General features: G+C 46.1%; 1 protein-coding gene across 1 annotated transcript in view; it reads right to left on the bottom strand.

Moving 5' to 3' along the window:
• LOC120998607 (saccharopine dehydrogenase-like oxidoreductase) overlaps positions 1-16,560 on the bottom strand; it is a 152,144-nt gene that overhangs the window by 70,425 nt on the left and 65,159 nt on the right. The window contains exon 7 of the mRNA XM_040429324.1: positions 9,676-9,793. Coding sequence (XP_040285258.1) covers positions 9,676-9,793 — 118 coding nt within the window. The remainder of the gene's footprint in view (positions 1-9,675; positions 9,794-16,560) is intronic.

Below are 16,560 nucleotides of genomic sequence, written 5' to 3'. Positions count from 1 at the left end.
TCCTGACATCTGGTATCTTGTATGCCAAAGTGACGTCCAGTACATCCTAGACCCACTGTCACCGCCAGCTCTGTGAGAAGGTCTGTTAGACGTTCTTCGCTACTTCTTGGATGACTTTCTTTGTTTTGGTTTCACTTTGTCATCTCCTTTCCTTCTCCCAGCTGTCACCTATTTGCCCTGATTGTCTCCCTTTATATTCCCTCCCATACTGCTTCACTTTGCGGTTTATACTTCTTCCTGGATGTTCACTGCTGGAGGCTGCTTCTCCTGATTCCTCAGATAAGTCTGTTTCCTTTATTTGTGTTTCCTTGCTGGCTTGATTGTAGGTGACCCTGACTCCGTCCGTATTAAGTGCAGGGAGCCGGTGGTCGTGTCCCCTCACTATTATAGGGTTTTTAGGTGTCACATAGTATAAGGTACCTGGGCATGCACTCGTCTACCATAAAGACCTTTGCATGGGCATAGCAGTCAGGGAGAGCTCTAGGGGTTTGATAGGGCTCACCCATTTGTTTCTTAGTTTGGGATGAAGTCAGTCGGATCTTTATTTGTGACTTCTAGCTTTCTGCAACACCAACCGTGACATTATAAACCGCCAAAACCGTCTTAAGCATGGATCCGGTTTCAGCCTTGACGGACCGCATGCGGGGTCTTTCACTGGAGGTAGCAGATCTCCGTAAAACTGTATCTCAGTTTCAGGTGACCGGTTCTGCTTGCGTTCATGGAGTTTGTTCTGAGCCTAAGATCTCGCTTCCGGATACCTTCTCTGGGGGTAGTGAGAATTTTGTTCGTTTTAGAGAGGCTTGCAAACTCCATTTTCGCCTACTTCCCCATTCCTCTGGTGATGAGGAGCAGAGGGTGGGGATCATCATCTCGCTGCTCAGGGATAACGCTCAGTATTGGGCCTTTTCGCTGCCGGTGGGGGCACGGCCCCTACGATCAGTGGATGAATTTTTTGTAGCCCTGGGTCAGATATATGATGATCCGGATCGTATTGCTCTGGCTGAATCTAAACTGCGTCTTTTATGCCAGGGTAAACAGTCCGCAGAGATATACAGAGAATTTCGGAGATGGGCAGCTGATAGTGGTTGGAATGATGCTGCACTCCGAAGTCAATTTTGCCATGGTCTTTCAGAGGGATTGAAAGATGCATTTGCCTTTCATGAGAGATCTACCTCCTTGGAGTCTGCCATGTCTCGGGCTGTTCGTATTGACAGGCATTTTAGAGAGAGAGGAGAGACCACTCCTGCCTGTCATACTCAGTCCAAGGACAGTGGGGCAGTCTCATTCAGTGCGCAGGGGCCTCAGTCTCTCTCAAGCCCCTCTAAGCAGGAGCCCATGCAGCTGGGTTTGCTTGCCTCTAACAATAGAGGATTCAGCTCTCAGAGGAGGGTTTGTTTCTGTTTTGGAGGTATAAATCATTTGGCAAATGTTTGTCCGTACTTGCAGCATCAAGGTGTAAACAAAAAGAAAAAAAGTTTAATCCCCAAATTACTATTGGTAGTGTGGGTGGGGAGCAAGAAAACCTACTTTTGTCTTTTACTGGTAGTACCCGTTTTCTCCTGCCAGCCGAGGTGGCGCTAGAGTCCAAAACTGTGAAAATCAAAGCATTTATCGATGGTGGGGCAGGAGTTAACTTGATGGACAGTTTGTACGGGTTGACTACTAATGCATTAGAGAATAGTTTTTCTGTCTTTGCAATTGACTCAGCACCTCTCGCCCAAAAATGCCTGTTGCAGGTAGTGAATGACATACATTTAAGAGTGGGAGATTTGCATCAGGAATCTATCTCCTGTTATGTGTTGGAGGGTCTGCCTGCTCCGTTGTTGTTGGGCTTACCATGGTTAAGCAAACATAACCCTAACATCGATTGGCAAGCGAGACAGATTCTCGATTGGAGTTATTTTTGCATGGACAACTGTCTTAATGCATCATTCTCTATGGTTACCACTAAAGCTGTACCCTCGTTCATTTCAGAATTTTCTGATGTTTTTTCTGAGAGTGGTAATCAGGAGTTGCCTCCGCACCGGGAGTATGACTGTCCCTTCAATCTTATTCCCGGAGCTAAATTGCCCAAATCTCGGTTGTATATACTTTCGGAACCCGAAAGAAAGGCTATGCGAGAGTATATCACCGAGAGTTTGGCAAAGGGACATATTAGACCATCCAAGTCCCCAGTGGCTGCTGGATTTTTCTTTGTAAAGAAAAAGGATGGTACCCTGAGACCATGTCTGGACTTCTGTGAGCTCAATCGTATTACCGTCCGTGATCCTTACCCCCTTCCTTTGATTCCGGATTTGTTTAGTCAGATTGTTGGTGCCAAGGTGTTCTCTAAAATGGATCTGAGGGGGGCATATAATCTGGTAAGGATCAAGGAGGGGGATGAGTGGAAGACCGCATTTAATACCCCTGAGGGTCATTTTGAAAACCTGGTCATGCCCTTTGGGTTAACCAATGCTCCTGCGGTTTTTCAACACTTCTTTCATCCTCTGGTGGGGAGATTTGTCGTTGTATACCTTGATGACATACTAATTTATTCGCCTAATATGGAGACTCATCAGGATCATGTGAAACAGGTGTTACAGATCCCAAGAGAGAATAAATTGTATGCTAAGATAGAAAAGTGTGTATTTGCTGTACAGGAAGTGCAATTTCTGGGTTACCTGCTCTCATCCTCAGGTTTTCGTATGGATCCCGAGAAGGTCCGTGCCGTGTTGGACTGGGATCGACCCGAAAATCTGAAAGCGCTTATGCGGTTTTTGGGGTTTACCAACTACTACCGTAAATTTATCTTGAACAATTTATTGGTGGTTAAACCTTTAACAGACATGATTAGGAAGGGTGCTGATATTTCTATCTGGTCTGATGCGGCATTACAGGCCTTTTCTGCTGTGAAAGAATGTTTTGCTTCGGCCCCTATTCTGGTGCAGCCGGACGTGTCTCAGCCATTTATTGTTGAGGTTGACACGTCAGAGGTTGGGGTAGGAGCAATATTGTCGCAGGGTTCTTCACTCAGTAAATGGCGCGCATGTGCATTTTTCTCTAAAAAACTCTCGACTGCTAAAAGGAATTATGATGTGGCGAATAGGGAATTGCTGGCCATTAAGTTGGCGCTCGAGGAATGGCGGCATTGGTTGGAAGGAGCAATTCATCCTATTACGGTAATTACAGATCACAAGAATCTGGCCTACTTGGAGTCGGCTAAGCGACTGAACCCAAGGCAGGCCAGATGGTCATTGTTTTTCACCAGATTTTTTTTTTTTTTTTTAACAATAGTTTTTATTAACATTTTCAAAAATAGGTTACAATTGAATGGATTCAATCACATGTACAAAGTTGTAACAGTGGAAAAATTGAGGCACTTGTGAAAACTACAAATGAAGTAGATAATTACACTTCATAGAACAGATAAGTATTATTAAAAAATAGAAAAGGTCAAAACAGGTACATAAATACTAGAAGATATACTAGCGTACAGGTAACGGATTAGAGAGCAAGGAAGATCACAATCTAATAGATGCATTAGGAGGAATGTTGCATTTATTGTCAGCTAGCCAAACGTCCCAATTTTTTAGAAAGACAGTCTTTGAGTTCCTAGCCGATGCCCAAAGGCCCTCATATAAGCAATTATTATCAAGCGTTCTAAAGATTCTATTAATATTAGGAAGGATACCAGATTTCCAGCAGGCAGCAATTTTCAAACGAGTAACAAATATTAAATGGCTGGCAATGACTCTGTAGTGATGAGGAAGGTCTATAAGACCTATCGATAATAAAGCCATCTTAGGAGAGGGATCTATAGTATAACATGCTAGAGTTGATATGAACTCAAAGACTGTGTTCCACAAACACCTTACTGTTGACCAATCCCACCACATGTGAAGATATGATCCAAAAACGTGACCACACCTCCAACATGCAGGGGAAACTTCTGGAAAAATTTTATTCAAATAAACAGGGGTTCTATACCATCTATACAGTATTTTTCTTGCTCCTTCTAAGTGATCAGAGCATTTAGAGAGTTTAGAAACAGAGGTAAAAACTTCGCTCCACTCTGAGTCTGAGAGAACTGAGCCCAACTCAGTATTCCACATGTCCAAGGTATGCTGCAAGGGATTTGTATTTGATTCCTTCAATAGTTGATATCCTTTAGTGATACCTTTATCTAATCTATGTGACATGTGAATCCACTCTGTCAGAGAGTGATTGTTTGAAATAAAGTGGAAATTTCTTGGAGATTGTAGCAAGTGCCTTATTCTTAGGTACTTATAAAAATCTGCATTGGGGATGTTGAACTCTTTGTGTAGGTAAGCAAAGTCAACAAAAACATCATTTTTCTTTAGTTGACCAATATCAGTAATACCCAAGGAAATCCAATTATCAATCTGAAGGTCTGGTATAGCTAATTCACAAATTTTCAGAGGTAAAGAAAATATTGAAGTGGTAACCAATTTTTCTATTCTAGCAATGGAGTACCAAATGTTGTGTATTGCATTCAGGGTTGAAAGTGGAGTAATATTCTTGGAACCAAAGGCCGCTGTAGCAGAGAGACGTAAGCTTAGATCATAGGAACCCATTATATTTTTTTCAAGTAAAACCCATTTTTTTGAAATGTCATTTTTGATCAGGTATCTCATTTGATCAAGTATGGAGGATGTATAGTAATGTTTAATAGAGGGGACATTAAGACCTCCTGTTTTGAGTGACTTATTAAGGATAAGTCCTTTCACTCTAGGTTTAAATTTCCCCCAGATGTGTTTGTTGATTAAGGCCTGAAGTTTTGTTATATATCCTTTGGGAATAGTAATTGGAATATTACGGAACATATAAATAATTTTGGGTAGAATCACCATTTTAATTGCAGCTATTCTTCCTAACCATGAAAGCGAGTCCATTCTTAGCTTGTTCAAGGAGTCGTTTATTTTCACCAGATTTAACTTCATCGTCACTTACCGCCCTGGGGTTAAGAACGTCAAGGCGGATGCTTTGTCACGTAGCTTTCCTGGGGGGGGGTGAGTCTAATGACCATAGTCCCATTTTATCTGAAGGGGTAGCTATTTCCGCTCTTTATCCTGATCTCGAGGCCAGGGTGTTGGAGGCACAGGAGGATGCTCCGGACTCTTGTCCTCAGTAGAAATTGTTTGTTTCCCCCGAATTACGTCACAAGGTGTTTGAGGAACATCACTGTACGGTACTTGCTGGGCACCCTGGGAGCAGATCGACTATCGATCTCATCTCTCGCAGATTCTGGTGGCCGGGGTTGCGTAAGTGTATTGAGGACTATGGGCCAGATTTATCATTACTCTGACAGCTCACTCCACTTTCACATATGGCTAAAGTCAGTTTTAGCCAAGTCAGATTTATGATCGGCCCTTTAGGACTGTAATAAATGTGGTTTGACGGTAGCAGTTTATCCGTCAGTAAGCAGCTTTACAAAAGTCGCACATCTTTACGAAAAAGTCGCACGTTTTACGAAAAAGTCGCATGTTCTATTAAAAAGTCTCATAAGTTAAGCATGGTCCTCACTGGAGTGAAATTGCAAATTTTTTAGCGACTTTTTTGCGACTTTTTAAATAGTCCCAATAGTAAATCTGTCTAGAGATTCATTTACATAAGTAAACACGCCCACTTTCAGAAAACTGGCGAGCATAGTGCAGAGCAGTAAAAAGTCGCAAATTTGTGCGCAGTTTTAGCGTTTGCGCATTTTTTTGCGACTTTTTCACTCCATTATTCTGACTTGAGCTAATGATAAATCTGGCCCTATGTGTCAGCTTGTGGTACCTGTGCACGTGCTAAGGTGACAGATACTCAGCCTTCCGGATCTCTGCTTCCATTGCCCATCCCATCCAGACCTTGGACCCATTTGTCCATGGATTTTATCACGGATATACCGAATTCTTCAGGAAAGACCGTGATTTTGGTGGTTGTCGATCATTTTAGTAAAATGGCACATTTTATTGCATTACCTAGTCTACCCAATGCTAAAACTCTTGCGCAGGTGTTTGTCGACAACATCGTGAAACTACATGGCATTCCCTCTGATGTGGTGTCTGATAGAGGGACTCAGTTTGTTTCCAAATTCTGGAGAGCGTTCTGTACTCGTCTGGGTGTACAATTGTCCTTCTCTTCGGCTTTTCATCCTCAGTCGAACGGACAGACGGAGAGCACTAAGCAGAATCTGGAGACTTACTTGAGATGTTTTGTTTCAGAGAATCAGGAAGAGTGGTCTTCATTTTTGTCGTTAGCTGAGTTTCCTATAAATAACCGTAGACAGGAATCCACTGATAAGTTGCCGGTTTTTGGGGCATATGGGTTTCATCCACAGCTTGGTAGATTTTCTGGGGCTCATAATTCCGGCATTCCTGAGGAGGAACGATTTTCCTCTTCTTTGTCTTGTATTTGGCGGAAATACCAAAATAACCTGGAAAAGATGGGCAACAGGTATAAGCGTGCGGATGACAGGAGACGTATGAGTGGTCCGGACCTGAGAGTGGGTGATTCTGTGTGGCTGTCTACAAGGTACCTTCTTGGAAGTTGGGACCAAGATTTATTGGTCCATATAAGATTACTGCCATTGTTAACCCTGTAGCCTTCCGTCTTGAACTTCCTCAGCCATTGAAAATCCATAACGTATTTCATAAATCGTTGTTAAAGAAATGTGTTGAACCTGTTGAGTCGTCCTCCTTGCCTCCCACTCCTGTCATGGTGGACGGCAATTTGGAATTTCAGATCAGCAGGATTGTAGACTCCCGAGTTCTCCGGAGGTCCCTCCAGTATCTCGTTCATTGGAGAGGGTACGGACCAGAGGAGAGGATGTGGGTTCCAGCGACCGATGTTAATGCTAGTCGTCTGGTGAGAGCATTCCACAGAGCTCATCCTGATAAGGTCGGTCCTGGGTGCCCAGAGGTCACCCGTAGAAGGGGGGGTACTGTCACACCGGTGACAGGTTTGAGAAGGTCTGAAAGATTATCTGCTCATTAGTGATCTGACAGCCTCTTTTGGTTTCACTTTATCTGTGTTGCTTGTATGTCCACACCTCCTGTTCAGGTGTGGATCATGTGACCTTTTCCTCCCCTTATTTAGTTTGACTTCACCCATCACTCCTTGGTCTGGATAGCTTCATTTGGTGTTGGAAGAGCTGAAGTGTGGTTCTAGTTGAAGTCCTGATTATCCATCATCCTTAGAAATTAAGTGTTCCGCTTGTTGCGTTTTGTATTCCCCCCCTTCCCTCTGTTGTTTACTAGGCCTCAGTGAGACGCTGGTTCCTTCACCAGGGAAGGAGCGGGTTGTATCTGCCCTGTCATTAAGTCTAGGGCATTCGAGGGCCACCAGGGTTTTCTAGGTTCCTGTGTATGGGCATCTCTACCATCGAGAGGTGCCCATACAGATAGGAGTTAGGGCCAGGAGCAGGGTTTTATAGGTGGTGACCCTTTTCCTTCCCTAGCGGTGAGGCCTAGTGTCTTTTCCCTTCCGTCTTGTTGTCTTTTGGTGTTCTCCCCTACTACATCCGTGACAGCTACTTGGGCTACGCACTTACTCAGCCTGCCCTGACCTTGGACTATGTTCAGACTTTGCCTTTTGCCTGAGTCTTTAGTGCTTCCCACTGGTGTCTCTGACCCCCATGGGTCAGCTGTCATTTACACCATGAGGTAGAAGTCTGAAAAAGTCTGAAAAATGCCTGATCAGTCAGAAAAATGCATTGCAATACCGGATCCGTTTTTCTGGTGTCATCAGGAAAAACGGATCCAGTATTTATTTTTTTCTCATTTTTAAAGGTCTGCACATGCACAGACCGGAAGGACGGATCCGGCATTCCGGAATTTTGAATGCCGGATCCGGCACCAATACATTCCTATGGCATTCAGGCAAGTCTTTTTTCGCTGGAGATAAAACCGTAGCATGCTGTGGTTTTCTCTTTTGCCTGATCAGTCAAAATGACTGAACTGAAGACATCCTGAACGGATTACTCTCCATTCAGAATGCATGGGGATATGCCTGATCAGTTCTTTTTCGGTATAGAGCCCCTGTGACGGAACTCTATGCCGGAAAAGAAAAACGCTAATGTGAAAGTAGCCTAAGACAGAATTTTGGCTAGAATTTTGATAACAAAGACTGAGAGAGAAAGTACTGTAGAATAAGACCCTTGCAGTCAGTAAATCTGTTTGGATAGGATCTATTGAAGCTTATGGAAGAATATTCTTCTCTTGTACAGTTTTTCTATCCCTGCTGTTGATATTAGATGATCCTTCAGCATTTGTCAGTAAGCTTCCAGACAATAAAATTTCGTCACCTAAAAATGTATGTCTATGATAAAATGGCAGACTGTTAACTAATTAGCCACCCATCACCAGAAACTTTGATCCAGAATGAGACCTCCTATTCCTTATTCTCTTAGGCTACTTTAAGATCTCTGGTTTGTGTTCCAGCAGAGAATGTCCGCCGCCCCCATTAAGTATAATGGGTCTGGCAGAGACCCGTACGCATTCTGGCAGACAAGTGGAGAACCGGCTGGACACAAACTGCTAAATGCTTTGGTTTCTGTTCAGCCAACCCTCCACTCGTCTGCTAGAACGGCCATGCCGGAGTTTTAGTAGTCTTATATGTGGTCCTTGCAGACTCACATTTTAAGCTACTTTTTTTTCAATATGTCTGCATTTAGGTCAGTGGAGTAGAAGTTATGTCTTCAATCTTTTTTTACCTAAGGGTTTTTTTTTTTTTTCTAAATGGTGTTACTTCAGTGACACCAAAGATCTATTCTTTACATGATCTATTCTTTACATGTCTGCCTGCTGTCTTTGTCTGGCAAATTTTCTTTGGATAGAATCTACATTCTTGGGAGGACAAGTAACCAACCAAACTCTATTATAAATGGTATTAGAAGGGGTCCTCTCCTTTTCCAGGTAGGGCCTGATCTGACCATTCAGTTTCCACCTCTGGGGCAGAGAAAGCCAAGTGTCTCTTGTGCAATTCTGCTAAATTTACCTATAATTTTGCTTTCCTCTAGTCCGAAGGCAGAACATACATACCCTTTCAATAAGTTTGCACAAGTGGAGCTGTGAGAGAGTGGTTATATAGCACCAGCAATTAAAGGGGTTCTACAGTTTGTTTTAACTGATCTATCCTCTGGATAGATCATGAGCATCTGACCGGCGGGGGTCCGACACCCCTGCCGATCAGCTGTTTGAGAAGGCAGTGGCGCTCCAGTAGCACCGCGGCCTTCTCACTGTTTACCGCAGGCCCAGTGGCATCACGACTTGTATTAACTGGCCTGGTCGGGGCTAAGCTCCATTCAAGTGAACAGCTTAGCCGCGCCCAGGCCAGTTATACTAGTCGTGACGTCACTGGGCCAGCGGTAAACAGTGAGAAGGCCGCGGCGCTGCTGGAGCGCCGCTGCCTTCTCAAACAGCTGATCGGCAGGGATCCCGGGTGTCGGACCCCCGCCAATCAGATTCTGATGATCTATCCAGATGATAGATCATCAGTTAAAACAAACTGTAAAACCCCTTTAATTATACTAATTCTCAATTTAGCATTCGTAGGGCTGGTCCTAGGTTGGAGACTAGGGGACTGATATGTGACCCAGTGTGGCTGCAAAAACATACTTAGAATATCAACCTTATAGAAATTGGTCCAACCTTTTGCATGAATACAGACAACACTGCCACACTTTAAACTCACAGGAGTCTCCTGCAGTTTCTCATGGAGATAACGTTGGGTCCTCTCGACGACAGCCGGATCTGCCCCAGGAAAAGGAACAGCATACTGCTGTATCTCATTACTGTAAAATACTGCACCCCTGCAAAAGAGAAATCAGTGTAATCCAAATGTTTCTTTAATGTTTAAAGAGATACGTCACCTCTCCTGACATGACTATTTTAGCAAATACTTATATTCTTCATAAAATAACAATCCAGGGGCACTTCTCTTTACAGCCTTACAACTTTACATTGTGTCTTTCTTCCGTTATTCCTAGAAATTTACAACTAAATTGACAAACTAGTTGTGGCAGTTGTGTGTACCTACTGTTCAATGAGTGCTGACGGTGTGAGACTTTGTGTGGACACAACTCTTTAAAAGAGGATAAGCAGCGCCCTGTTAATGTATTCATACATTCCTAGTGGGAATAATACAGGAACAACATGAGTTATGGGAGCAGTGGCTCCAGAAAGGTTATGTTATTAAATAATAAAGGAGTACAACAATAAATTGTACCTGTGCATTAAAAACACACACACACACACAAAAACTGTGACTCCCAGCAATGTGAAGGCTAATTTTATAGAAATTTTTTTTCTGTAACACATTTCTATTTTGTAAATTCCAGAAACTAAATGCTAAATCATTTTTACTTTTACAAGAATCCGATGAGTAGATACTTTGTTTGCCATTTATTATGGGTACTGTTATACAGAACCTTATGGGACCATTTTCTGTACTGACAAAATACCAATCGTACAAATCCCCTTCAGTGAAGACTGACGTTAGAAGTATCTCAGATATGATGATGATGTATTTTCTTATGAATACATTACAGTACATGGACGGCAGAATGTCATCACATTTATATTCAATTAAAGGGGGCGTCTGCATCTCTACACAGTCTTCAGGCCGTTTATTACTGACCAGACTGGACAACCACTTTGTCACAGGGCGCCAAAGGCGCACTCGGTCTCTAATCAGCCGCAGACCTGCTGCTTAGCTTCGGGAGCGAGGATCTGTGTTTGGCCTCGTTCCCAGGGCGGCTTTGCTAGCTGGGAGGCTGCCTGCTCCTAGGTCTGCCTGGAGCGCCGAGTTGATCACTCGGTGCTCAACTTGTCAGTCATGTGACGCTGGCCACGTCACATGACCCTCAGAGTCGACCCCACTATAAATACAGGCAGCCTGCTGGCCACAGGTTGCCTGTTAATTCTAGGTTCCTGGCTATTTGTTGAACTACTGAATACTACCTGATCCTGTTCCCTGACGATCCTTTGCCTGCTCCTCCTGTACTGCGCATCTCTCCTGGTATCCTGACCCTGGCTTCCACCTGACGATTCTTTGCGGACTCCTGTTGTACTTCGTTTCTCTCCTGGTATTTGACCTCGGCTTTTCCTGACTATTCTCTGCTCATTCCTTAGTACTGCGTAGCTCTCTAGGTATTGACCCGGTCCGTTCACGTTCCATTATTTGTCTTGTCTGTCTTCCCAGCACGTATCCTAAGTTAGGAACTGCCGTCTAGATGTCCCCTGTCATTAGGACTTGCGAGGCAAGTAGGCAGGGCCAGGGGTGAGGGTGGAGCACAGTGGTCACTATCCTCCCCCCTGTGTGTAGTGTACCTGACCGTCACACACTTTAACCCCATGCCGACCAGTGCCGACCTCGGTGGGACTTTAACCCTTAGAGGACCTTGCAATTATCAGTTTTTGTTTTTCACTCCCCGCCTTCCCAGAGCCATAACTTTTTATTTTTCCATTGACATAGCCTTGTGAGAGCTTATTTTTTGTGGAACAAGTTGTACTTTCTACTGGCACTATTTAATATTGCATATGATGTAGTGGGGAGCTAGAAAAAAAATTCCAAATGGGGTGGTGTGACGGACTGACCCGTCACTGGGGCTGCTGGAGAAGCCTGAGGGCCAGCCTCCTTCCTACAAACTATGGACCCAGAACTATGGAGACCCCTCAGGTTACAAGGAGCTATGAACCCTGATTTATGTGTGGAATTTATATGCCACATATTTCCTATTGCCCATTAAAAAGGCATGGTGTGGATTCAGCAACACAAAAAGGGTTAACTTTGCACTGAGACTCCCACTGATTGTGTTAGTGATGGGATTAAGATAGCTGACTCTAGGAGCAGCCGACTCCTAGATGAGTAGATCACCCTATGATACACTCAGGAGATAATCCCATCACATGTGTCTCCTCTGTCCCTATTCATTCATAATGGAGGGGGGGGGGGGGGGGGAGATGTCTGTTTGCATGCTGTTCATGGTTGATTGCATTATGTTGTTAGACTTCTTGAACTGTATATATACTGAGTTGATCTTCAATAAAGGGAGTTCCTATTTTACCCTCAACATAGAGTGTCATCTTATGTGTGGGGGAACAGCTATATTTACTCTGGGGATTGCTATCGGTATTATACTCCCCTGGGATTACAACACGGTTCTACCAACTGGAAGCTGGGTCCTGGTCTTGGGCCCAGGGTGGGTGGAAGACGGCGAGACCTCAACCAAGCCGCGTGGTTTGTGGGGTCGGCAGTGATTACGGTGTCAAGTGGAGTGCTTGGAGCCCTCAGGAAGCACTAGGAGCATCCATCAACGGAGGTACCCAGTCAGGGTGCCAGGAGATCCATTACAGGTGGAATTGGGGAAAAAAACAACGCAATTCTGCCACAGTTTTATGTTGTTTTTTTTATTAAAACTGACCTGCTACCTTCATTCTCCATGTCAGTACGATTACAAAGATACCACATTTGTATAGCTTTTAGTTTTAATACAGAAACAAATATAAAAACCTTGAAAAAAAATATTTCTTTCTTTTCATCGCCATATTCTGACCCCTATAACATTTTTGTAGATATGTGTACAGAGCTGGATGAAGGCTCATTTTTGCGGGCGAGCTGTACTTTTCAGTGATCCCATTCTCAAGGGTGCGTGTGACTTTTTTTAATCACTTTTTATTAATTTTTTTTTAAGGTGTGTGAAGTGAAAAAAATAGCGAATTGGCCATTTAGATTTTTTTTCCGTTATGCCATCTGCCATACGGGATGATTATTGATACATTTTAATAGTATGGGCGTATAGACAATGCCTATAATGTTTTTTTATGTTTATTTTCATTTTGGGGAAAGGGGTTGATTTGAATGTAATAGCTTCCCTGATCTCAGCCGGAGAACACTGTTACGGTCGTGGAAGCATGTGTGGCTCCCGCATCTGCACTGCTCAGATGTCTTGCTCACATTTGACTACGGCAGGTGAGGGGTTAAATGTATACGATAAGCCTTAAGCCCCAGGTCTCTGCTGTTTGAAACAGCAGAACTCGGCGGCTACAGATCGGTCTGCAAAAAGGAGATTTTTGTGAAACTCACCTGTAAAATCTTTTTCTCGTCTTTTCCATTGGGGGACACAGACCATGGGTATAGCTTAGAGATATTAGTAGGAGGGACACTATGCAAATGAAAGAGCTCCTCCTCCTTGGGCTATACCCCCCGACTCCACCAGGAGGAACTCAGGCGTTGCACAAGCAGTAGGAGAAGGAGCAAGAAAAAATTATGGAAACCATCGGACCAAACCATAAGGTCCAACCATAAACAGAAACTGAACTGAAGACCCCTCCTGCAACAGGCAGAATGGGTGGGAGCTGTGTCCCCCAATGGAAAAGACGAGAAAAAGATTTTACAGGTGAGTTTCACAAAAATCTTCTTTTCTCGTACTTTTTTCCATTGGGGGACACAGACCATGGGACGTCCTAAAGCAGTCCATGGGGTGGGAAAAAATCTCAGCACCGCCAGGAGGAACGTCCAACGGTCAAACAGGAACCACAGCCTGCAAAACCCTGCGGCCAAAGACCGCATCAGCCGAAGTCAGTGATGCAACTGATAAACTTCGTAAAAGTATGTAAGGACGACCAGGTGGCCGCCTTACACAGCTGAGACGCAGAGGCACGATTGTGTCTTGCCCAGGAAGCCCCCCACCGCCCTAGTGGAGTGAGCGGTAATCCTAGCCGGGGGAACTCTACCACAAGCGCGATAACCCGCGGAAATAGCCGAGCAGATCCAGAGCGTCATGAACGGCGGACGGAAGCAGTAGCCGCGAGATACACCTTCAGGGCCCGTACGACATCAAGGGAATGCAGTTCCTTGGGTTAGCCGGAGAAGGGCAAAAGGAAGGCAGGACAAGATCCTCATTAAGGTGGAAGGGAGAGACCACCTTGGGCAAAAAGGAGGGGACCGGACGGAGCACAACCTTATCCTGGTGGAAAACCAGAAAAGGCTCCTGACAGGAAAAAGCGGCCAGCTCCGACACCAGTCTGATTTAAAAGCTTGTGATGGGATTTGAACTCACAGCTTCTGCATAATAGCCCAGAACTTTAATCACTACGCTATGTAGCTGTATTAGAAGTTATGGCCACAAGGAAGACCACTTTCCAGGTGAGAACAGTCAGAGAGACCTCCCTCAAAGGCTCGAAGGGGGCCGACTGCAGAGCGCGCAGGACCAAATTGAGATCCCAAGGAAACAAAGGGGGAACATACAGGGAAACCGAATGTGCCACCCCCTGAAGAAAGGTCTTCACAGGACCCATAAGAGCAAGGGACCTCTGCAAAAAAAGACGGCCAGTGCCAAAACCTGACCTTACAGGGAACTAAGCGACAGTCCCTGCTCAAGCCCAGACTGAAGAAAAGACAGTACCATCGGGATGGAAAAGCGAAGAGGAGGGAACCCCGAACTCTCACAAAAGGACAGGAAGGCCTTCCAGGTACGATAGTAAATCTTCCTCGCTCTGATCGTGGTCCTAATCACTGAATCCGAGAACCCCCTCTTCTTCAGGATGGCGGTTTCAACAGCCACGCCGTTAAACGAAGAGACCGTAAATTCTGGTGGAAGAGCGGGCCCTGAGACAGTAGGTCCTGTCTGTCGGGTAGAGGCCATGGGGCGTCCGCCAGCATCCGAGCCACATCCGAAAACCACGCGCGGCGAGGCCACCCTGGGGCGATGAGAACGGTCAGGATCACTTCCGCCTCGATCTTGCGTAGATCCTTTGGTAGGAGAGGAAAAAATAGGGGAGGCTGAAGTCCTGCCACGGAGACACCTGCACGTCCATCCGTACGCCTTCGGATCTCGGGCGCGAGCCAGGAACACTGGGAGCTTGTTGTTGAACCTGGACGCCACTAAGTCCTCATCCGGCCGGCCCCATCTGTGGCAGATTTCTTCGAACACTTCTCGATGCAGAGACCACTCGCCTGGATCCACCTTGTTGCGGCTTAGAAAGTCCGCTGTCCAGTTGTCCACTCCTGGAATGTAAACTGCAGACAACACTGGAACGTGCGTCTCCGCCCAAGTCAGAATTTTCGTCACCTCCTGCATCACCATCCGGCTGCGGGTCCCGCCCTGATGGTTGATGTAGGCCATGGCCATGGCATTGTCCGATTGAATCCTCACTGGGAGGCCCGAAAGGAGAGGGGTCCAATGGAAGAGAGAGAGAGAGCGGAAAATCACCCTCAGTTCCAGAAAGTTGATTGGAAGGCGAGACTCTGCCGCCGACCAAATCCCTTGAACCGTGCGAGACTGGAGAACGCCGCCCCAACCCAGGAGGCCGGCATCGGTGGTGACGACCGTCCAGGAGAAAAGGAGAAAGGATCTCCCCGACCTCAGGTTCAATGGGGATAGCCACCAACGGAGAGCTGCCCGAACCCGCTGAGACAAGCGGATGCGATCGTCTAGACCCCGAGAGGTTTTTGTCCCAGAGGGAAAGGATCTCCTGTTGTAACAAGCGAGTGTGAAACTGGGCATATGGAACGGCTTCGAAAGAGGCCACCATAAGACCCAGGACCCGCATGCATTCCCGTATGGAGAGGAACTGGGATCGCAGTAGATTCGACACTGCCCCCTGGATCTGGGAGGACTTGGAGGGTGGCAGGAACACTCTGGCGGACATGGTGTCCAAAAACCATTCCCAGGAAGGGGAGCTTCTGGGATGGGAGCAGAGAGGACTTTTGAAAATTGATTATCCAGCCGAACTGTTCCAGAGTCTGAACAGTGATCCGGACGCTGTCCTCGGCCTGCGGAAGCGAGGGGGCTTTTATCAGGATATCGTCCAGATAGGGCAGCAAAGGAATGCCCCTGGTACGAAGAAGCGCCATGATCGGTGCCAGGATCTTGGTAAAGACCCGAGGGGCGGTTGCCAACCTGAAAGGAAGGGCGACAAACTGATAGTGACGAGCCCCAATGGCGAAGCGCAGGAATCGTTGGTGAGATTCTGCGATCGGAACATGCAGATAAGCGTCATGGATGTCCACGGACGCGAGGAACTCCCCTGGAAGAAAAGAAACAATAACGCAGCGGAGGGAGAAAAAACGTTCCGGTGGTCTGGACGCGAACTCTATCTTGTAATCAGACGTTACAATCTCTAGAGCCCATGCGTCCTGAACATGAGTCCAAATTTGCTGATAAGAAAGCAGGCGCCCCCCCACCACGAGGGGTGGGGGCGCCACTTCATGCAGAAGATTCCTTGGGAGCGGAAGGGCGGGTCGACTGTGTCCTCGGGCGCCAGGTAGGCTGGGGTTTGAAAGAGGGCTGCTTGCGGGAGTCCTGTGACCCTCCTGCAGAGGAAGCAGGCGACGACTTGTTCGCAGAGAAGCGGCGAAAGGACTGGTACCGAGAACCGGAAGTCCTCGCCCGAAAGGGTGCTTAGCCCTAGCCTGGGGAAGGTGAGTGCTTTTGCCCCTAGTAGCGGCAGAGATGAACTCATCCCGTTGAGCCCCAAAAAGTCTGGAACCCTCAAAGGGGAGGTACGCAAGGGAACGCTTGGAGGAAGCGTCAGCATCCCATACCTTCAACCAGACCTCCCTGCGTTGAATGAC

Source organism: Bufo bufo, chromosome 4 (assembly GCF_905171765.1).
Source record: "Bufo bufo chromosome 4, aBufBuf1.1, whole genome shotgun sequence".
In the NCBI taxonomy this organism is placed as follows: domain Eukaryota; kingdom Metazoa; phylum Chordata; class Amphibia; order Anura; family Bufonidae; genus Bufo; species Bufo bufo.
Note: the sequence above shows the minus strand (reverse complement) of the source record. Positions and strands in the feature narration are given on the sequence as shown.